Source organism: Sorex araneus, chromosome 1 (assembly GCF_027595985.1).
Source record: "Sorex araneus isolate mSorAra2 chromosome 1, mSorAra2.pri, whole genome shotgun sequence".
In the NCBI taxonomy this organism is placed as follows: Eukaryota; Metazoa; Chordata; class Mammalia; order Eulipotyphla; family Soricidae; genus Sorex; species Sorex araneus.
In genome coordinates this window covers 390225849-390250101 of record NC_073302.1, presented here as the reverse complement: position 1 = coordinate 390250101, position 24253 = coordinate 390225849, and the positions used below count along the sequence as shown (strand labels likewise).

The window sequence follows — 24253 nt, the reverse complement described above, 5'->3', positions numbered from 1 at the left end:
GTGCTGAAAGGAAGGGATTGTTTATATTAAAAAATAATTTAAAATAAATTTCTTAGGAAATTTTTGGAACTGAAGGAGTGGATATAATTCTACATGTAATGAAAATAGACCCTAAGAAATTACAGAGTGGATTGGGTTATAATGTACTTCTTTTTGCTACACTGGACAGCATTTGGTAAGTTTAACTGTATCTAAGTTAGATGTAATCACAGTGGAAGGAAATTGCCTTTAGAGCTCTGTGTCCCATTTTTATTCCCTCAAAACCACACTAGAAAGATCACTGAAAAGATGGCCTTTCTAATAATCCAGACGTGAAATTTACTAATATACTTTTAAAGTTTCCATCCTTCAAATAAAACCATTCTTGTACCTAAATTTAAGTCCTTATTTTTGTGTTTTGAACCTATTCATTTTTGCCTGGTCTGGGAATTCTGAAACATCTACTATCAGTTATATAGTATTCGTAGGCTGGAAATCCGTTGAAATCCTCATTTCACTTTGTTTTAAGGAGTTAAAAACTAATAGGTTTACTAAGATCATTTCCAAATGTTTTTTAAAATTTATTTTTATTAAAACACCACGATTTACAAAGTTGTTATAATGAACAGTTGTTTCAGGCATTTAGTGTTCCAACACCGTCAGTGTGACCTTCCCTCACCAGTGTCTCCGTTTTTCCACCCATCCTCAACCTGCCCCCTAAGGCACATAACAGATTGACCTTATATTACTTGTTCCAACAAAACTTGAAGAAATGGCAAATAGAATGATCAAAATATTAATAAAAAGCCAATTCATGATTACTGTATGATGTTAACCTATGTAAATAAGGAAAATAAAACCCTTTAATACAATATAATACAGTGCTTCTTCTCACTTACATAAGTAAGTTCTGAATTCTTGCATCTAAAGTATATTGCATTAAATTTTATTTTATATTTGCGTTACTATGATTCAAATAATAATCAGTTATTGACTTACTCCTAGTACAGAGTTCCTAATTTCTTTTAATTTTACAGTCTTGTTGTAATAGTTGTAAAGAAGTAGATAAATCTTGCAAATGTTAAATTTGTTAAGAGCAAAAAGGGTTAAGGAAAATATAAGGGGAGTATCTGAATAAATCTGGAGAAGCGAAAAAGTATGTTTTATCCAAATAAAAGGGATATTTATATTAGAAACTATTATATAAACTGCTTAAATGTCTGCATTAATAAGTATTATAGCACTGTAGCACTGTCGCACTGTCGTCCTATTGTTCATCGATTTGCTCGAGCGGGCACCAAATAACGTCTCCACTGTGAGACTTGTTGTTACTGTTTTTGGCGTATTGAATATGCCACGGGTAGCTTGCCAGGCTCTGCCATGCAGGTGGGATACTCTTGGTAGCTTGCCGGGCTCTCCCAGAGGGACAGAGGAATCAAACCCAGGTCGGCCTGGTGCAAGGCAAACACTCTACCCTCTGTGCTATTGCTTCAGCCCCTGTATTTTTTTTTTTCTGGAGGAAGCTTCTATTCACTTTTCCCCCCATTTTTTGATGGGGTTGGAGGTTTATTTTTCTTGTACAATTCTACTAGTGTTTTGTGTATCCTAGATATTAATCACTTATCAGATGGGTATAGGGTAAACGTTCTTTCCCATTCTGTGGGCTCTCTCTGTATTTTGGTCGCTGTTTCTTTTGAGGTGCAGAAGCTTCTTAGTTTGATGTAGTCCCATTTGTTTATGTTTGTTTCCACTTGCTTGTTTAGTGGTGTTTCATCCATAAAGATGCTTTTAGCTTCAGTGTCATGGAGGGTTCTGCCTACATTTTCCTTCATGTACCTTATGGATTCATGTCTGATATTACAGTCTTTAATCCACTTTGATCTGACTTTTGTGCCTGGCATTAGACAGAGGTCAGAGTTTATTTTTTTATTTTTTTTAATTTTTGCTTTTTGGGTCACACCCGGCGATGCACAGGAATTACTCCTGGCGGAGCTCAGGGGACCATATGGGATGCTGGGATTTGAGCCCTGGTCGGCCGCGTGCAGGGCAAACGCCCTACCCGCTGTGCTATCGCTCCAGCCCCCAGAGTTTATTTTTTTAGAGGTAACTATCTAGTTTTTCCAGCACCGCTTGTTGAAGAGGCTTTCCTTGTTCCATTTCACATTTCTTGCTCCTCTGTCGAAGATTAAGTGGTCATTTACTTGAGAGACTGTGACAGAATATTCAACTCTGTTCCATTGGTCTGAGGATCTCTTTCAAGCCTAATACCATGCTGTTTTAATTACTACTGCTTTGTAGTACAGTTTGAAGTTGGGAAAGGTGATGCCCCCATTTTCTTTTTTCCCAAGAATTGCTTTAGCTATTCGTGGGAAGTTATTGTTCCATATGAATTTCAGGAATTTCCTCATTTGTTCCAGCAAAAAAAAAAAAATGTGAGAATTATAAGGATAAAATTTTTAACCCCATTTTGTTGTGTGTGTATGTTGCACACCACAGCTGGCATTGCTCAGGGCATGCCTAACTCTGTGCTCAGGAACCAGTCCCACTTCCTGTGATGCTTGAGGAACCATGTAGTGCCTGAGATCAAACCTGGGGGCTCCTGCCTGCAAAACATGCACTCAGTCTGTGATGCTATCTCTAGGGCCCCGAATCACCCATTTAAACCAACAAAGGTTTCAAACACTGTCAGTGTTCTTCCATTCTCTCCCTTTCCCTTTTAAATATACCTGATGAAAGAATTCACCAAAGCAGGTTAGTGAAAGTAATATATAGATGTATGAATTAACAGTTTTTTAACGCGAATGTGTGTTTCTTAAAGCCAAGATAATGTATATGACAGATAGAGGTATTTTGGGAACTGGGATATAGTTTAAGAGCTAGAGCACATGCCTTACCCCTCATGGCCCTTGGAACACCATCAGGTATTGCTCTGGAGTCCTCTGAGTCAGGCCCACACTGCCTGTGGGCACTGCCCACACTGCCCACACTAACTGTCACTTGAATCCCATCTGTCATTGGCTCCCATACCCCATCCAATACTGCTGAGGGTGACCCTTCTTTTTCTTTTTTTATTAAAGAGGTATTTTAGGGCTGGGCTGGAGCGACAGCACAATGATAAGGCGTTTGCCTCTCACGCGGCCGACCCATGTTCCATTCCTCTGCCCCTCTCAGAGAGCCTGGCAAGCTACTGAGAGTATCTTATCCGCTGTACTATCTCTGGCCCCTGCACTTAAATATTACCCAATCATTATAATATCAAGAGTATTCACTTCGACAGCACACATACTAAAATTGAAATGATACAAAGAAGTTTAGCATTGCCCCTGCACAAGGATAAGATAAATTTGTGAAGTGTTCCATATTTTTACACAGCTATTCAATAGCACAGCGGGTAGGGCATTTGCCTTGCACGCGGCTGACCCGGGTTTGATTCCTCTGTCCCTCTCTGAGAGCCTGGCAAGCTACGGAGAGTATCCTGCCTGCATGGCAGAGCCTGGCAAGCTACCCAGGCGTATTCGATATGCCAAAAACAGTAACAAAAAGTCTCACAATGGAGACATTACTGGTGCCCGCTCGAGCAAATCGATGAACAATGGGATGACAGTGACAGTGCTACATGAATTTCAGGAGTATTTTGTCTATTACTTTGAAAAAGATCATGGGTATCCTGATAGGGACCGCATTGAATCTGTATAGTGCTTTGGGGAGTATTGCCATTTCAATAATGTTAATCCTCCCTATCCATGAGCAGGGGATCTGTCTCCAGTTCCTAGTGTCCTCTTTTATTTCTTGAAGTAGTGTTTTGTAATTTTCCTTATATAGGTCCTTCACCTCTTTAGTTACGCTGATTCCGAGGTACTTGATTTTCTGAGGTACTATTGTGAACGGGATTATTTTTTTAATGTCTCTTTCTTCTCTTTCATTATTTGTATATAGGAAAGCCTATATACAAATGGACTTTTGGGTGTTGATTTTGTAGCCTGCCACTTTATTATATAAACCTATTGTTTTTAGGAGCTTTTTGTAGAGTCTTTAGGATTTTCTAATAGAGTATTATGTCATCTGAAATAGTAATAGCTTGACCTCTTTCTTTCCGATCTGTATGTCCTTGATATCTTTTTCTTTCTTTCTTTTTTTTTTTTTTTGCTTTTTGGGTCATATGCAGCGATGTTCAGGGGTTACTCCTGGCTCTGCACTCAGGAATTACTCCTGGTGGTGCTTGGGGGACCATATAGGATGCCAGGAATTGAACCCAGGTCGGCTGCATGCAAAGCAACCACCCTGCCCGCTGTGCTATCACTCTGGACCCCTCTTTTTCTTGCCTAACTGCTATGGCCAGGACTTCCACCCTATATTGAATAGGAGTGGCCAGAGTAGGCAACCTATTCTTGTGCCTGATCTTAGAGGGAAGTCTTTTAGTTTCTCCCCATTGAGAAGGATGCTTGCTGTGGCCTTCTGGTAGATGGCTTTGACTACATTAAGGAAAGTTCCATTGATGCCCATTTTGCTGAGAGTTTTCATCATAAACAGGTGCTGAATCTTGTCAAATGCCTTCTCTTCATCTATTGATATGATCATATGGTTATTATCTTCTCTTTTATTGATATGATGGATCATGTTGATTGACTTGCGAATGTTAAACCATCCCTGCGCTCCTGGGATGAATCCTACTTAGTCATGGTGTACGATCTTTTTGATGAGTTGTTGGATTCTGTTTACTAGGGTTTTGTTGAGAATCTTTGTGTCTATGTTCATCAGTGATATCAGCTTGTACTTCTCTATCTTTGTGGTATTTCTGTCTGCTTTAGGCATCAGGGTGATATTTGCTTCATAGAAACTGCTTGAAAGTATTTCTGATCCTTCATTTCCCTGGTAAAGCTTAAAAAGGATTGGGAATAAGTCCTCTTTAAATATTTGGTAGAAAAAAATTGTATGGGGCTGGAGTGATAGCACAGCGGGTAGGGCGTTTATTTGCCTTGCACGCAGCCGACCCGGGTTCGATTCCCAGCATGCCATATGGTCCCCCGAGCACCGCCAGGAGTAATTCCTGAGTGCATGAGCCAGGAGTAACCTCTGTGCATCGCTGTGTGTGACCCAAAAAGCAAAATAAATAAATAAATAAATATTTGGTAGAATTCAGTAGTGAATCCATCTGGGCCAGAAATTTTGTATTTGGGGGAGATTTTTATTACTGTTTCAATTTCCTTGAGGGTGATAGGTCTGTTGAGGTATTCCAGGTCTTCTTGGTTCAGACTTGGGAGGCTATAGGAATCCAAAAATTTATCCATTTCCTTGAGATTTTCTTGTTTCAAGGCATAAAGATCTCAAAGTAATCACTAAGGATCCTTTGAATTTCTGTAGTTTCTGTTGTGAAGTGTGTAGTTTTTGTTTTTGATTCGGGTTTTCTCTCTCTTTTTTTAAAAAAATTTTTATTATATCACCATGTGGAAAGATACAGTTTTCAAGTTTATGTCTCAGTTATACAATATTCAAACACCATCCCTTCACCAGTGCCCATATTCCAGCACCAGAATCCCCAGTATACCCCCCACCCCCCAGCCCCCACTGTATAACTGATGAATTTCACTTCATTTTCTCTTTACCTTGATTACGTTCCATATTGCAAAACAAAACTCACTATTGTTGTTGGAGTTTTCCCCCAAGAAAGACAGCCTTACTAAGGAAGCATTTGATAATTGGTTTTCCATTAAAAGATTGTATGTTTTCAGTTTTTAGAAAAGGTTGCGCGGCCGCGCTAGCGGCCACACGGTTCGAATGTGTTCCAGTCCTGCAACCCGGAGCCGTGTTAGTTGCTGCTCAGTGTCACCAGGGCTCCATTTGGAGAAGACGTCCCAGCTGTACCTCCTCCGTCTGGATCCCTGGTGTTGTTGGCCCGGATTCCGGTCCGGAGCATTTCTCCGGCCGCGTTGCTCACCAGACTGCCTGGCCTCTTCTCTGTTCAATATGGCATTTCTCTCTCCTTTGCTTTGTGAGTCTTGCTAGAGGTTTATGTTTGTTTTCTCAAAGAACCAGGTCTTGGTTTCATTGATCTTTCAGATTGTTTTTTGGGCTTCCATCTCATTGATTTCTGCTCTAAGTTTTATTATTTCCTTCCTCCTGCCTGGGTTGGGCTCCTTTTGTTGGTCATCTCCAAACCCTTAAGCTGTGAGGTAAGGTTACTGATGTGGGCTTGTTCTTCCTTCCTGAGGAATGCTTGTAGAGCTATAAACTTTCCTCTTAACAACACAGCTTTTGCCATGTCCCATAAGTTCTGGTAACTCATGTCCTCATTTTCGTTCATTTCCAGGAATCTTTAGATTTCCTCTTTGATTTCCTTTGTAAGCCACTCGTTCAGTAGTGAGCTGTTTCATTTTCAGGTGTTTGATTTGATTTTCTGTTTGTGTATGTGCTTCATTTCTATTTTTAGCACATCATGGTCTGAGAAGATCGTTAATACAATCTCGATCTTCTTAATTTTATGGAGGTATGTTTTCATTTTATGGAGGTATCTTGATCTTCTTAATTTTATGGAGGTATGTTTATGAAGGTATGTGCTCTATCTTGGAGAATGTCCCATGCACACTTGAGAAGAATATGTATTCAGCTTTTTGTGGATGAAGTGTCCTGTATATATCTACTAAGCACCTTTCTTCCTTTTCTTCCTTCAGATATAATATGTCCTTAAGTCTGGTTGATCTATCGAGAGGTGATAAAGTGGTGTTGAAATCTCCCACTAGTGTTGTGTTGCTATCGATGTCTTTCTTCAAATCTATGAGTAGTTGTTTTAAGTACTTTGCTGGTCCCTCATTAGGTGCATATACATTTAAGAATGTGAGTTCTTCCTGCTGTACAGATTCCTTGATCAATAAGAAATGACCTTCACTGTCTCTTGTGACGTTCTTCAATCTTAAATTAATGTGGTCTGATATCAGACTGGCTACCCCAGCTTTTTTAAGGGAGTTGTTTGCCTATAGAATTGGTTTTTAGCCTTTAACTTTGAATCTATGTTTGCTCTGACTGTTCAGATGTGTTTCTTGCAGGCAGAAGAGTGTTTGGTTCAATTTTCTGATCCTTCCTGTCACTCTGTGTCTTTCAATTGGTGCATTTAGCCCATTGAATTTGAGTGAGATTATTGTTATGGGGTTTTGTCCCATCTTTCTGCTGAAGTTTGGTGTATTTGAGGGGCTTATCTTGTCTTAAAGTTGCCCATTTAGTTGTTCTTGTAACCCCATGATTTTGAGTCTATGAAGTTCCTGAGTTTTTATCTGTAAAATTGTGTGTTGTTTCTTCTGATATGAATGAGAGTCTAGCTGGGTAAAGTATTTTCTGGTGAGGCATTTATTTCATTGAGTTTTTTCACTATCCCACCACTGTCTTCAGGCCCTGAGGGTTTCATCAAGTAAGTGACTGTCAATCGTACAAATGTTCCTTTATAGGCAATTTCTTTCTTTGATCTTGCTGCTTTCAGAATTTTGTCTCTTAAGGTTTTCGTCATTTTGATCAGGATGTGTCTTGGGGTATTTTTATTTGAATTTCTTCTAGCTGGTACCCTTTGGGCCTCCTGAATCTGGTCACATGTGCTATTCAGGTCTGGGAATATCTTAGCAATGATGTCTTTGAAGGAAATTCTTCTTTGTCAGGGTTTACTTCCTGCCCTTCTGGGACTCCAGTGATTCTTATGTTACTTCTCTTGGCTTCATCCCAATTTTCTTTTGGCATCTGTTTGTTGATTGTGAGTCTCTTTTTCATTTTCTGCTGCTGTCTGGAGAGTCTCTGCACTTTATCTTGGAGCTCACTGATTCTGTCCTTAGCAGCTGTTACTCTGCTGCCAAGCCCTTTTACTGAGTTTTTCAATTCTCCTACCAGGTTTTTCAGATCTGTGATTTCTGTTTGTAATTTTGTTTGCATTTTTCCATATTTCTACTCAAACCTTCTTGTACTTTATTGGCAGTGCAATCCATTGTTTCTTTTAGCTCCCTATGCATCCTCAGTAGCTCCCTGCTAAAAACCTTGTCAGAGAGGTTGTCTAGCACTTCATTATTGGTTTCATTATTGGTCTTCTGGGCTAGTTTCTTCACTAAGCTTGGGGGACTTCTGCATTGCTTTACCATTGTGACCAATGCAGTTTAGACCTTCATGCTCACTGTTACTGTTGTCTTTTTGGCATAATTTTAGTTGAGGTGGGGCTAATGACTTCTTGGTCTAATGTGTTTCTGGCCATCAAGCTGCCCTAGTGAAAGTTCCACCTAAGAGGCTAGTTTATGGTTCTTATGGGATACGTAGAGGGAGAATATCTCGAGGCCACATTTGCAGCCGTGGCTCCAGAAAGTACCCCCACTGGGCTGGTGCCTGGATAGGTGTGGAGTAGGCAAGTTCCTGGGTGTGGTCTGTCTGGGTTCTCATGCCCCACAGATCTGGGCTTAAAAGCCAGCTCTCCCACCTTCTGTTTTTTAGTGGTTTCCTCCATCTCATCTTGGAGCACCTCAACATTTTCCTCAGTTGCTGTTAGTCTGCTTCTCAAAACTTCTATTAAGTTTTTTTTATATCATCTACCATACCATACTCTTTATTTCTGTTTGCATTTTTTGCATTTCTGCTCTTATGCTTTTTTGTGCTTTGCTGACTGACTGTACCATTGTGTCTTTGAGTTCATTAAACATCCTCACCATGGTGTCACTAAGGTCATTGTCTGAGGATTTGTTGAGCTGGTTGGTGCTGATTGAGCTTTCTGTGTAATTGTGGTTGCTCATTGAACTCAGGGGGCTTTTACATGTTTCCCCATGAGTTTGCTGTGCTCCTGATGTGCTGAGGGTACATCCTTGTAGATGGCTTCCCTGTGATTCTCTGAGGAATTAGGCTGGATATTACTCTTCCTTCCCTTCCAGCCTTCACCAATGATAGGAAGTATAACTGTGAATGGTCTGATTGTTTTTTTGGTTTTTTTTTTTTGGACGGGGGTGGAGGTGCCACAGCTGGCAATGTTCAGGGCTTACTTCTGGCTTTGCAGTCAAGAATTACTCTGGGCAATACTTGGAGAATCACATGGAAAGCCGGGGTTCGAACCCGGGTTTTACAGGTGCAAGACAAACACCCTACCCGCTGTACTATTGTTCCAGCCCTAAAAGTATGAATTTTAATGAGGAGTTGTCGCTTTAGGAGACATGGAGCTGGACCTTTTTTTTTTTTTTTTTTTTTTTTTGCTTTTTGGGTCACACCTGGTGATGCACAGGGGTTATTCCTGGCTCTGCACTCAGGAATCACCCCCGGCCGTGCTCAGGGGACCATATGGGATGCTGGGATTAGAACCCGGGTCGGCCGCGTGCAAGGCAAACGCCCTACCCGCTGTGCTATCCCTCCATCCCCAAGAAGCTGGACCTTTTGAAAGGGTAGAACTATGAAGACTGGAGATTAGTCTTACCTGGTAGAATGTGGCAGTGAGGAGAGTTTCAGGATCTGTGGATGTGGGTCCATTCAAGGGTTTCTCCTATTTCAAGGGAGCCATTACTATGTTATTAAACAATTACTATGTTATTAATAATTAAATATGGGCCATGTTAAATAGAGAAGGGACACGGGAAGTTGATCCCAACAGGATTTCAGTAATTGAGAATAAAGATTAGATGTGCGACCACCACAACTACCAGCTTGTTCAGTCCATGTTCATTAATCAGTACCCTGAGAAGCAATAAAGAGTAGCCCTGGAAGCAGTTTAAATCCCTCATTCCATGTAAACTGCATTGACCTAAGAACTGGGTACTTTATTTAATTTTGGTTTTGGCACCACTCCTGGCAGTGCACAAGGCTTGCTTCTGCCTCTGTGCTCAGGGATCATTTCTATTGGCTGCGGTACCATATGTGGGGATCAAACCCAGGTTTGTCATGTGCAAGGCAAATACCATGCTATAGCTTTGACCCTAGATAAGGCACTTTAACAAATAATTCCAACAGCAAAAATGAAATGTAAAAATCATCAGATGTTTGGAGCACACTAAAAACGAAACAGTCACTCGAACAACCAGAAGACACTGAAGAGTAATTAATATCGGAACTGGGAGTGTGGCTCAGCAAAAGAGTATTTGAGGTTCTTGTATTTGATTTCCAGCACCACTAAAACAAACAAAAGAATTATCATAAAATCTATTAATACTACATCTTCAGAAAAAGGTAGGCAGTTATATGAAAGAATATTGGTTAAAATAGTTGAAATTAAACTGAATAAGCAAAGTATATATCATGTTTTTTTTAAAATAGCAATATTTTTGGATGGGGCCAGAGCAATAGTAGAGTGGTAAGGGCATTTGTCTTGAATGTGTCAAAATCTGGGTTCAGTTCCTGGCGTCCTATACGGTCACCTGTGTACCGTCATTAGTAACCCCTGAGCATTGCTCGTATGACCCAAACCAAAACTAAAAAAGTGTTTCTGATGAAAATAAACTCACAAATTAAGTTTTAACAGTATTATCTTGTTAAATTAATAATTTGATTTCTACTTAAGGTGCTGCATTTTGGGATGCTATTCCTCAGAGGATTACTTTCTTGAAAAGGAAGGCATTTTTCTTATCTTGGACTTATTGGCAGTAAGTATGATTGCAACAATTATCAAAAAAAAATGTATGTGTCCGTATTGGCCCTTTCCAAATAGAATACTAGCACAAAATACTGTTTAATGATTAAATCATGTTCAAGTGTTTGTTTAAAAAAAATTCTCAGGGCTGGAGTGATAGCACAGCAAGGTCTGTAGGGCTTTTTCCTTGCACGAGGCCGACCCAGGTTCGATTTACAGTATCCCATATGGTCCCCCGAGCACTGCCAGGAGTAATTCTTGAGTTCAGAGCCAGGACTAACCCTTGCACATCACTGGGTGTGACCCAAAAAGCAAAAAATAAATAAATAAAAAATAAAAAAACTTCTCCTGGAGATTAATAAACATCAGTTTTAACATGTTAAAGCTCTAAAAAAATTCTCCATTGAAGAAATGTTTTCTAATGTAAGTGTTCCCAAATCTGGGTAACAAAATTTATTAGATGGTTTATTTTTCCACCAACCTTATATATGCAACCATTTTTTAACTGTAGACTACATCAAACTCATGACTATTAATTAATAACTTCTAGCTTAGTACTACAAGGGCTGCGATAAACAAAATAAAGATCAGCACTTTTTTTCTTTTCTTTCTGTTAAAGAACCATGATTTATAAAATTATTCATAGTTGAATTTTAGACATACAGGGGCTGGAGCGATAGCACAGCGTTTGCCCTGCATACAGCTGACCCGGGTTCGATTCCCAGCATCCCATATGGTCCCCTGAGCACCACCAGAAGTAATTCCTGAGTGTAGAGCCAGGAATAACCACTGTGCATCGCCAGGTGTGACCCCCCAAAAAAAGAATTTTAGACATACAATATTTCTGCTTCAGTTGCACCACTGATCCCACCACCATTGTAACAACTTCCCTCCACCTACATTCCAGATTCCTTCCCATATGTCCCTGCCCTCTGCAGCCTGTTCTCTTGACAGGCACCTTTCTGAGTTTGGTTATTAAAATTTGACTCTCTTGATTTCAGTGTTGTTGACTCTTTGGTTTGGATATTTGGCTCTGTCATTCCTTAACACCACTTTTGCCTTAGTCCCTAGAGCTGTTCCCCCGTTGTTTCTTATCTGTCTCTTCTCTGCCTCCCCTCCACTTTTTCTTTCCTCATCTTTCCTATACTCTGGGGCCAAGGGATCAGCACTTTTAAAGATCTCTGTATAGTTCATAAGTAATGCCAAGTGCAATATGTTTGGGGCCATTATTTTACAGAATGAGCAGGAATGAGAATAAGAAGCTTCCAGTAAAAACAGTTGTGAAGCTACCAAAGATCCTCAGTTATTTAACTCAAAACAACTTCATACTTATCTGAAGTCTAAGTGGTTCATAGTTAAGATGATGTGAAGAGTATAGTTTTCTCTCATGAAAACTTCGGGAGATATTCTAGAGCAAATTTCTAGCTAGGTCACTACCTGTGATAGCTATCATTCTTTATTGTGTTCACAGAGTAACCTACTTTGATTTAGTAAAAGCTTCTAAAGTTATTTTTGTCCCCTCATCTCTCTGAAGGAGAATGAGTTGGTACTTGAGATGAGAGCAAACTCAGTAAGCATAACACACAACAAAAATAAGTAAATAATAATATAAAATTATAGCCCACTTTAATGAAAAGGAATGATTCATAACCAGAAACCCTGAAAAAACTCAGAAAGTGGAAAGAACGCAGTATTTCTAGTTCCGCTATGGCAGTCCTAAATGATGCATCTACCACCATGTTTCTCTGACTAGGGTGAAACATGCCTGTAGGCTCGGATTGATAGGTCAGAAGATAAAAGAGATAAAAGTCACAAAATGAATTTGTCATAGTTTCCTGGAATTTGCTTTTACTCAAAGATTTATGAGGTTTTCTATTTGGGATATATATATATATAAATGGTTAAGGCATATACTTATTTGAAAATCACATATAAAACTTCAAAGACATTACTCACTGTGTTCACTAACCTTTGCCATTAGGGTTTCTTTGATGGAAAAGCCTGAGGAAGACTAGTAGGAGATGTTATTTTGCATAGAGCTTATGAACATAGGCTGGGCTCAGGATGACTGAGACCTCCAACCCTTTTTTAATTCTTAGTGCTTTATTAACTTACTAATTACACTGAGTATTTTGACAGAAAATTGTTCCAAATGAGTCTTAGAGTCTGAATTTTATTTCAGTTATTTAGGGAAAAACTTACTGATTAATGTATTTCTCCTTTTTAAAAAGCATTAATTTTAATATTTATTGCATTTTTTTCTTTCTTGTTTCCTTGCAAAAGTTGAGCCAAAAAAAGTTCTGTAATCTAATACTTGGAATAATGGTTGAATTTTGTGATAATCCTAAAACTACAGCTCATGTCAAAGCTTGGCGAGGAAAGAAGGATCTGACAGCTGCTAGTCTTTTAATTAAATTATGGAGAAAGGAAGAAAAAGAACTAGGAGTAAAACGTGATAAATATGGGAAGATCATTGGTAAGTATATTTGTAATTGTTAGAAGAAACAAATGCATATTTTTAAAAAGATTTTCAAAAGACGTTAAGGAACAAATATTCTCATTGTTTTAGAGAATATTTTTCAGGAAAAGTACTTAGCTATATTTTTTTAACTTAAAAAAACTAACTCAGGAGAGGAAGGGAAAAAAAACTAGCTCATACATAGTTTGTAAAGCAGTTTCTTTGTATTCCTGCCTTTACAACTAGAGTCAGTAATACTTTATTTGCCAATCAAATCTGGAGCATAATTAGAATACTTAAAAACAGCTTTATTGCATTTTTCATATTTCAAGTGATTTATAGTTAGATAATATAATTTTAGGAGAAATTCTCTAAATAAAAAAAATGAAATGTTTATAAATTTTAATTGCTAGATTCTAAATTAATGAGGCTAAACTCGTTAATTCAGTATCAGAATTTGCAATTCATTTATTTATTCTACAGTGCAATATTACATTTCTAAAACCTCATGATTCTTTCTACGGTTTATCTAAACTACTAATAATATTCATTTTTAACTTAAGACACTTTTTACTTTTGGTAATTCATACTATTTTTTATTACTATTATCTAGAAATTACAATTTTTTTTTCTGATTTTGGGCCACACTCAGAGCTGGCTTCTGACTCTATGCTCAGGGATCACTCCTAGGAGTGTTCAGAGACCCAGTTGCAGTGCTGGAAACTTAACTAGGTTGACTGTAGGCAAGTCAAGTGCTTTAACCCTTGTGCTATCTCTGAGGCCCAAAAAATCATCTTAGAGATGCAACATTACATACAGAAATCAAAAGCAAAGAAGATTACATCATTATTAAACTTAGACTGGTGAATTTCATAATCTCAAAATTTTAAAAAATTATCTATATTAAGCTTTCTCTTAAAGCAAATTTATGAGTTTTTTTAGTTTACAGAAATAATAAAAATGAATGCCAACTTTTGCCGCAGATTGACTGATTTGTTTGTGTTTTCAAGAGTAGCCACTATTTTACTATACTTATATGTATTATATGATGTCTAGAATAAAAATCCCAAAATGAATATTAAATCACTATATTTATCTGTCCCTCCTATGCTTTCATGGTATTGAATAATTAGATACAAAGAAACCCTTGTTTACCAGTTTTCAAGAAGAGCAGAAACTTATGCCACAACCTGCCAACTGTCCCACTTTAGCTGTTATGGATGTTGCTGAGAATATCAGAGCAAAAATTTATGCTGTGTTGGGAAAATTAGGTAAGAAGCCACTGTCATAGTCCCAAAAGCCTTTCTGTTGCAGAATGCATGTGTTATTTTGCCTTGGAATTAATTTTTTCATGATGGACAAAAATATTTTTATACACATAAATGCATGTTCCATTGACTCTGGTGTTCAGGCTGCACCCTAACCAGTGAAATTTAAATTTCTTGTTTGTGGGGCCCAGATATCAATATTTTTTGAAGTTTCCCCAAGAAATTTTATTCTGCACTCTGTTTAACGTTAGGTTTAAACACTAGAATTCTGAATCACCTGAGTTTGGTTTTTCTGAGGGAGACAGAACCAGTGGGTGGGGTCACATCTGACATTGTTGGGGGACCATGGGTTCCAAGGATCAAACTTGGGACCCCTGTATACAAAGCATGTGCTCTGGCCCTTTCAGTAATCTCTCCATATCTTTAACCCTGAGTTTTTAAAAGTTTATTTTTTATTCTACTAGGGAAAAAGTTCTCAAATCCCCTGTAGCTTCTGAAGGTCACTGTCACTGTCACTATCATCCTGTTGCTCATCGATTTGCTCTAGCAGGCACCAGTAATGTCTCTATCTTGAGACTTGTTACTGTTTTTGGCATATTGAATACACCACGGGTAGCTTGCCAAGCTCTGCCGTGTGGGCGAGATACTCTCGGTAGCTTGCCGGGCTCTCTGAGAGGGGTGGAGGAATCAAACCCGGGTCAGCCTCTTGCAAGGCAAATGCTCTACCGCTGTGCTATCGCTCCAGCCCACTTCTGAAGGTACTGCTCAGAAATATTTTTCTTCTAATTCCCTAAAAAGGATGACCTTGAAGAGATTTGTTTTGGGAGGAAACCAGAAATTCATCAAAGTAAGATTTTCACAAATTGAAATTAATTTAAATGTAAATGTAACTATTTGCATTTACTTTTATGATAGGTATATGTCTTTTGGAATAACTTGCTTCATTAAAGTAACTCTTGCTTTATAAAATTCCTTTAGATTTTGAAAATTTACCTGGCCTAACAGCTGAAGATTTTGTTACCCTCTGTATCATACATAGATATCTTGATTTTAAAGTGAGTACCTTCCTAATAATGTGTCAACTCTACTATGGCAAAAAAAATAATTGGAAAATGAAACATCTTTTAATAGCTGTGAACAATCATCCATGTAGCTGTATAGATCTTATTTTCCTCTTTACATCTCATCCTATTCAAAAAACCATTAATTGACTTCTTTATAGGATAAGATTGTATTCAACTATTACTTTATATAAAAAGATAAATATTGCTGTCATAGAATTACTTAAAGATGTAGCTGTTTAAAATATTACTTTTTAAAAAGTATTAAAAACTAGAATTAAATTATTAGTTATAAAAATATTGACTTATAGTGTATGATTCATTACTTTATATGATAATGATCCATTAAAGGATATTATGTTGCTTATCTTGCTCCTTCCATTTTTATTGCTAAATGTTTTGAAGTCTTAGGCAAAATTTTGTAAGAATTCTCTCCTACTAGTATTTGAGCATTATAAATGACTAAGCCTCTATTTTCAAATAAAAGCAAAGAATTTATTTTTATTTTTATTTTTTATTTTATTTATTATAATTTTTAAAATTTTTTATTAGAGAATCACTGTCATGTACAGTTACAAACTTACGAACTTTTGTGTTTGCATTTCACTCATACAGTGATCGTTTACCCATCCCTCCACCAGTGCCCATTCACCTCCACTAATGATCCCAGTATCCCTCTCACCACCCCCACCCCATCCCCCACCACCCTACCCTGCCTCTGCGGCAGGGCATTCCCCTTTATTCTCTCTCCTTTTGGGTGTTGTAGTTTGCAATACAGATATTGAGTGACCTTCATGTTCAGTCTACTTCCAATTCGCATCTTCCAACCTGAATGGGTCCTCTTAACATCCTCTACTTGGTGTTCCCTTCTCTGTCTGAGCTGCCTTTTTCCCCAGCATGTGAGGCTGTTTACAATAGCTAAAATCTAGAAAAAACCAGAGTGCCCCAAAACAGATGACTGGTTAAAGAAACTTTGGTACATCTACACAATGGAATACTATGCAGCTGTTAGAAAAGATGAAGTCATGAAATTTGCATATAAGTAGATCAACATGGAAAGTATCATGTTAAGTGAATTGAGTCAAAAAGAGAGACATAGAAAGACCGCACTCATCTGTGGAATATAAAATAACAGAGTGGGAGACTAATACCCAAATGAATCACAGTGAGATACATAGTTACAAAGTTGTTCATTATTGAATTTTTCATATCATGTTCCAGCACTGTCCCTTCACCAGTATACATTACCACCAATGTCCTCAGACTGAATTTTAAATTCTAACCTGGATATATAATTTTTGCCTAAAGCTAAGCAAACCAGATTAGATGGAATTGTTAGCATAATGAAGCCACAGAATCACAAGCTTCAGATTCAATTCTTGCCTTTTGTTAAGTGAGGGGCAGGGCTCTATTTCCCAGGGTAGTAGAGTTCTAGGGTTCCAAGTATCCCTGTGTTCATTGTTCTACAAATTCAACTTGCTTCACAATCACTACGGGACTTTAGGAAGAAAGCATCAGTAAGTACTTCAAGAGGATGAGACTAAAGCAGCTTTTTCTGTGGCTGTGAGAAATAACCCCAAACTACACAAACTAGAGGATAGTAATAAAGATACTTTATTATTATACCTAAATGTAGGGCATGGAGCTTTATCCATGTAAACCTTATTATTGTGAAGTTTTCATAAATTACTTCTGAAAATTTACGTACAACCAGTGGCTCCAAATCATTCCTAGTGCACTTAACTTGTTCCCAAGAAGTTAGGACCAGCTGTTTCACTAAGTGCTAACCCTGGAATGATCACTGAAATAAAGAATTGCCTAAAGGTGTATCCTTTGTGGGAAGATGCTGAGAGGTTAGAATCCAGAGTCTAATATATGCAAAACATGTACTCAAACACTGACCTGACGTTCCCAGCACCTAAAAACTTTTAAATTTTAAACTTTGACCTAACAGATTGGAGAAATATGGAATGAAATTTATGAAGAAATAAAATTAGAAAATTTACGACCAATCACTACAGATAGAAAACTTTTGGAGTCCATTACAACAGCATCAGAAAATATTGGCAAGATGGTTGCTACTCTGCAAAGTGAAATGATTGAAAGCCAACTTCGCCAAGACATGCAGAATGAACAAAAAGTGTACTCAAAAGTAAGCCACGTATACCACTGAGGCAAATCAAATTTCAGTATAACTAATTGAAGTTACCCATGGGATATATTTGACTTCGTTATAAATGTTTGAGCATTTAGTTTTCTCTTACAATTACTTTCAATGTCTTGATGCAGTTTTTTTTTTCTTTAAGAAACCACGGAGTTCAGATCTTGAGATTTAACTGCTGCATTCAGTAGTTCTAAAGGCAGAATATCTGCTTTGTTGACCAGTGGTCACGGGCTCTTGTAAATATGTTAAAAATCTGACCCCACTTTTCTAGCAGTTGTTGATGAATTAGATATTCCTTGTACATAATTTAAATTTGATAATGTTTGATACACTAGTTAAGGGCATGTGTCCTGATTATATATTTTGTGACTAGCCTGTTGAGAACAATAGTCTTTGCAGTTGTTTCTAATTGTCTCCCTAGACTACATTACTATAACAAACTCAACACCTTCACCATATGCCTTATCTTGCAGCAGTCATAAATAAAAAGTAGTTTACCAATATTGTCTTGCTTAAATTATTACCAGTCATGGCAGAAAGCTTATTTTCTCCTGTGAATGTAGCTGTTGAGTCATTTTTTATAGCTTGTTATGGAATTATAATTAGTCTTTCAGAGACTTATTGTTATTTTTATATTTCATATGTTTATAATAAGTGTTTTATATTGCATTTTACGAGGAGAAATTCATACCTTAGCCACATATCGGAAGAAGGACTTTCTCCCTTAATTTAAAATTTTTCTTAATTTAAAAATTTTCAGCTCCATAGATCATCCAGTCCTTTTTCTGTACAGCCTGAAATTTTACCTTGGCATAACTGAATTTCTTTCAAAAAGAAAAGGTTTTTCAATTCTTTTGGTATCCTGCAATATAAACTGGAGCTCTTGAATATCTTCCTCATTTCAGATACATGCCACACATAAACAACGAGAATTGGCCAATAAATCATGGGAAAATTTCGTGGCTAGAACATCAAACGCTAAAACTTTAAAGGTAGGTTTTTATAATACTATGATATCCATAGCAAATATCCCACTTTCATATTTTTTTCAGGAAAAAGTGCTTATTCATCTTTTTCTATATTTTTTTCAGCTTTATGTAGAATATTGACACTATAAGAAGAACGTCGTGTATAATGTAGCATTAACCAACAATAGGCATTTTCAAACTTAGAGAGAATACCATTCTGGGTTTCATTTGGTTTAACTGGGAAGCAGAAATTGTCATCCTAACCTCTATGATGATAATGATAGAGAAAATGTGCTTGTACTTTTTGTCTGATCTTTATTGTTGAGTATTTTTTGTAAGAAGCAGTGATGGTCAGAAAAAATGCCATCCATATTACTTTCTCCCACAGAGTGTATGCTGTTCATGTGCACCAAAAGATTTTATTGAAGCTTATGAGCAGGGAGGGGTTAAACGTACTTCTGGAGAAATAGGGCAAACTGTTTCAGCTAGATTCTAGAAAGTCACCTAAGAAGTTTATAATGCTCTTGTTCACTTGATTTATTTTTTTTTTTGCTTTTTTGGGTCACACCCAGCGATGCTCAGGGGTTACTCCTGGCTTTGCACTCAGGAATTACTCCTGGCGGTGCTTGGGGGACCATATGGGATGCCGGGGATCGAACCCGGGTCGGCCGCGTGCAAGGCAAACACGTGCTATCGCTCCGGCCCCATCACTTGAAATATGTGAGTTACATCATGATTTCCAAAACAAACATTTTTTGCTCCACCTTTTCTGTACATACTTTGTATATATTTTATGTAATATCACAATTCTTCCTCTAGATAAAATTAGTTTGGTTTGTTTGTTTTATTTTGTTTTGTTTTTGTTTTTAACCACATCAGTGGCATTCAGGGTTTTGTGCTCAGGAATCACTCCTGGCAAGACTCAAGGGGATTTATTTATTTTATTTTATATATTTAAAAATTTTTTTAATTTATAAAACTGTTCACAATATTTGATTACATTTAATATTCAAATACCAATCCCACCACCATTACACTTCCCACCCCATTTTTTGACGTTTCCATCCAAAACCCATCCCAAACCCCAATATCTGCCACAAAGCAGAACCAAAATAATATATTTTTTATTGTTTGCTATGAAAAACCACTGAAAATGCTACAAAAAGGTATCCTTAGAGAAAAGAGTGTGAAGATTGTTGTATCTCACCGAGGGGCCATTAAGCCCTTCTGTAAGAAATCACTAACATGTTGTTAAAGGTTGAGCCTTGTGTGCTTTTATATATATGTCTGTGAAAATAAATAGAAACAGCCTGGCGCAGGTCCCAGAGACATGGTTATAATGAGCATCATGTTATGCTCCCTTCCTGGAGAGATGGACATTCAATCTCAACTCAAGGGGATTTATATATGTAGTGTCAGGAATTGAACCCGAGTTGGCCTCATGCAAGACAACTCCATGTTCCACCATACTATTGCTCTGGCCCCTCTCAAGGAAATGGTTAAATGTTAAATTAGTGTAACCAGGGGCTGGAGAGATAGCACAGCGTGTAGGGCGTTTGCCTTGCACGCGGCCGACCCGGGTTCAAATCCCAGCATCCCATATGGTCGCCTGAGCACGGCCAGGGGTAATTCCTGAGTGCAGAGCCAGGAGTAACCCCTGTGCATCGCCAGGTGTGACCCAAAAAGCAAAAAAAAAAAAAAAAATAGTGTAACTAGAATAAAATTGGAAGGACACCCTCAGGTCCTGTGTTTCCTCCTTCTCACAAAAAACGTCTTCTCAAATTTACATACCAAATAGCTTCAGAACAGCCTGTCCTCTAAGGATCAGTTCATAAATTTCAGCCGTTTCCATGCAGACCAATTGGTGTCTCGTGTTTCTCCTACTCTAAGAGCTGGAGCAATAGTATAACAGGCAAGTTGCTTTCCCTGCACATGGAGGAGTATTCCTGAGTGCAGAGCCAGGAGTAACCACTGAGCATTGCTGAGTATGGCCCAAAAGCAAAAGTAAGAAACATTTCTCCTGCTCTAGGACTTCAAATATTACTTATAAATGAAGTATGTGACATTATTCTGGATGTTTATTTTTGTTAGTTTGTTTGTTTGTTTTCACACCCAGGAATGCTCAGGGGCTACTCCTGGCTCTGCACTCAGGAATTACTTCTGGCATTGCTCACTCAGGGACCCTATGGGATGCCAGAGATTGAACCTGGGTTAGCAACATGCAAGGCAAACGCCCTCCTCTCCGTACTATTGCTCTGGCCCCTATTCTAGATGTTTAAAACATTTAAGTGTGTTGAATTAATACTTAATTTATGCAATTTTTTTGGTTTGTTTTTGGGCCATACCTGGTAGTGCTCAGGGCTTACTTGTGGCTCTGCACTCAGGAATCACTCTTGGCTGGACTCGGGGGACTTTATGTGGTGCAGGCGATTAAATCTGAATCAGCCATGTACAAGGCAAGCGCACAGTCTGCTGTACTATCTCTTCAGCCCGAATTTATGCAAGATATTTTGAAAATATGTATTACTAGATAAATTTAGTAACTTATTAAATGACGTGGGCTGGAGCAATAGCACAGCGGGTAGGGCGTTTGCCTTGCATGCGGCCGACCCAGGTTCGATTCCTCCACCCCTTTCAGAGAGCCCAGTAAGCTACCGAGAGTATCTCGCCTGCACGGCAGAGTCTGGTAAGCTACCCATGGTGTATTCGATATGCCAAAAACAGTAACGAGTCTTAAAAATGTAGACGTTACTGGTGCCCGCTGGAGCAAATCGATGAGCAATGGGATGACAGTGATACAGTGATACAGTGATTAAATGACTTGCCAAAATTTTAACCTGATTTATTTCGGACCAGCTTTATTCATTGGTCATATATTTATAAGTTTGGAAGCCAATCATTCTCAGATGACTGGTCTCTTCTTCATTGTATACAAGATGCAACATGCTAATAAGCCTCTTCTTGGACTAGATAAATAAATGCAGATATTAGTAATGCCTAGTAAAGTATAAGCCAGACACAATTAAATGCACTTTGCATACTTCATTTTAAGTACCACAGCTAATGTTTTAATAGTGATTAATACTATTTTCTAATTTTTAAATCTTTAGAAAGCAAAAAGACTCCAGGAAAAAGCTATAGAATCCTCTAGATACAATGAACGACCACCAAATGCGGTATTTCATCGGACAGATATTAAAGGCCTTAACACAACGGTAAGTTATTTTTCTCTCTAGATGTTTTGGTTGATACTGAATATAGCTCCCAAAGAAAGTTATTTCCAAGTAGTTTAGTCTCCTATTTCTCTTTTCTCTGTTTAAATGAGGGGCAGAAATGATAGTACAGGAGGTAAGGTGCGTACCTTCAATATAGCCAACCGGGTTTTGATCACCAGCACCCCACATGGTCCCGATGCACCACCAGGAGTAGACCCTGAGCTCAGCTAATATGACTCAAAAACAAAGACTTTCATGTAGTTCATTTTCTTTTTTACTTTTTTTCTTTGTATTTTGGATCATACCCAGCTATAGCCAGGGATTACTCCTGGCTCTACACTCAGGAATTACTCCTGGTGGTGCTCAGGGGACCATATGAAATGCCAGGAATCGAACCTAGGTTGGCCAAGTTCAAGGCAAATGCCCTACCTACTGGTAGGTAGGTGAGGCTCCAGCCTCACATAATTTATTTTCATCCCTAAGGCATCTCTATCCTTACTAAGTGCTGGTTTAACTCAAACCTATACCTTTAGGATTCTCAAGAAACTTATGCACACATTAATGTAAATATTACTGCTTATGGCTCTGTGATAGAAAATGTATGGTGCCTCCTTTGCCAAAATACTGTATCCCTGTTGTCCTCATCTGGACGTATTTGCCCCAGATTGCAGTGCCAATAATCAGAAGTAGAATCAAATGTATTTTTCCTAGTTCCGAAGTCCTTATCTTTCCTTTATGCCACGTTGCTTCCTAGTTACTTGTTAGTTACTTTTTATATTTTTTCTCTAGTAAGCATAAGTATGAATGGGTGGGCCAGATGATAGTACAGCAGATTGGGCCATATGGTCTGAGTACCACCAGGAGTGATCCCTGAACGCAGAGCCAGGAGTAAGTCCTGAGCACCACCAGGTATGACACAAAAACCATAAAAAAGCAAAGGAAAAACAACAGCTTTTGCCCTTATTGAGAATATTATAAGTGGACTCCTCCGTATTTGCTTCTTTAGGTGCCATCTGGTCGGGTAGTCACAGTGGAAAGTACTCCTAACAGGTTGCTGGGAGGTCCTCTGGCTGATACAGACATTGCCGTTAAGAAGCTTCCTATTCGTGGAGGAGCCTTACAAAGGGTGAAAGGAGGGAAAGCCGAGGATGAACCAAAGAAGAATGCTGCAACATGAGTGCTCTATTTAAAAATAAATCCTGCTTATAATTTTTTAGTGAAATATATCTTTGTATACAAAAGTAAAGCAAATATTTTAGAATGAAAGTTTTTATATTATGAAATAAAAGCAAATATAGTTTATTTTTATTAAAAATATCAATATATAGCCTAGGTAAGCTATCATCTATTTCTTTGGAAAGACTACCAATGGTTCTTCGCTGAAATTGTTAAATATATTGTACGGGTTAAGCGTGTGAACTGCTATAACTGAGTGAAGACAAAATAAAACACTGGCTCTATAGCTATGAAATCTAGGAATTATTAATACTATAAGCATTATTAACTCTAGGGACTGAAAGTATGTGAACGGGACCTTCCAGTGATTGCTTTTATCACAAAAGTCTCTGCAGCTGCCTCTGAGCTTGGAATCCCTGACCTGTCAGAAGCCACACCCCATGGCTTTTACCGTGACTAAGGACTGTCTACTCTGGGAGCCGGTATCAGATAACCCCACCCAAAGTATATCAATGAGATGGGGATCTGGATATTGTTACCAAAAATATATGTAATCACTGGGCATTCAAATTTTGCGACAAATACATTGATCAAAGTGAAATAGATTATCTTTGTTATAAAAAGCAAAAGTTAGTCATGAAGTGAACAATAAAATTTTAAATGCAGATGGTCTTCCTCTTAATATATGCTAAGCAAATTCTAATGTTACTTTAATGGGGAAGGGAAAGGGAGATTGGGGAGGGTCTTCCAGCCTTTGGGGTAGAGGTATCTGTATCTTCCCAAAAAACAGAAGGCTGATACCGTAAATGCTGGATGTAGAACCAAGTATCTGTATCTCTGGTTGATATTACGAGGTTTTCATAGTATTTCTACACTCTCATTTACCCCTGTTTCTACCCAGAAAGCCACATAATTGAGTTTATGGTCAGGACAGAGAGAAGAAAAGAGAGAAAGAGACAGAGACACACAGAGAAAAGACAAGACCTGTCTAGATTCTATCCCGTTGTTTGCACTCAGTACATACAAGCGCTCCAGTAGAACAAGCCCATACTTGTAGCATTTGCCAAATTACTGTGTAACTATTTCATCTTTGATAAATTTAAAACTACCTACCTGATGCTACTAATAGCAGAGTTGGGAAGATAGTCATTGAAATCTACTTTCATTATCAAAAAAGAAAAGACTCCATTTCTCCACTGCTCCCACTTTCTCCTACTTCATCATGCCTCTTCCTCCCACTACTCAATCCTCAGAAATTTCCCTTTGCCTGTGAGGATAGTAGCACCAACAACCAGAGATTTACAGCTGTTGTGGTGGTTCTCACTGGAATGAGTTGCCAGTTCACCTTTGACCCACGTTCTCTCACCTGACCTAACTGATCGTTCTCCTTATGGCCACAG

The 24253-nt window shown here is 38.2% G+C and overlaps 1 protein-coding gene and 1 non-coding gene across 2 annotated transcripts in view; both read left to right on the top strand.

Moving 5' to 3' along the window:
• CFAP69 (cilia and flagella associated protein 69) overlaps positions 1-23501 on the top strand; it is a 61619-nt gene extending 38118 nt beyond the window's left edge. The window contains exons 15-23 of the mRNA XM_055141021.1: positions 57-175; positions 10475-10556; positions 12827-13019; positions 14135-14272; positions 15248-15324; positions 17285-17482; positions 18400-18486; positions 21573-21677; positions 22684-23501. Coding sequence (XP_054996996.1) covers positions 57-175; positions 10475-10556; positions 12827-13019; positions 14135-14272; positions 15248-15324; positions 17285-17482; positions 18400-18486; positions 21573-21677; positions 22684-22854 — 1170 coding nt within the window. The 3' untranslated portion in view covers positions 22855-23501. The remainder of the gene's footprint in view (positions 1-56; positions 176-10474; positions 10557-12826; positions 13020-14134; positions 14273-15247; positions 15325-17284; positions 17483-18399; positions 18487-21572; positions 21678-22683) is intronic.
• LOC129401360 (U6 spliceosomal RNA) lies at positions 3241-3345 on the top strand. Its single transcript, XR_008628288.1, has one exon. It is a non-coding gene; the product is annotated as a U6 spliceosomal RNA (small nuclear RNA).
• Positions 23502-24253: the final 752 nt, after the last annotated feature.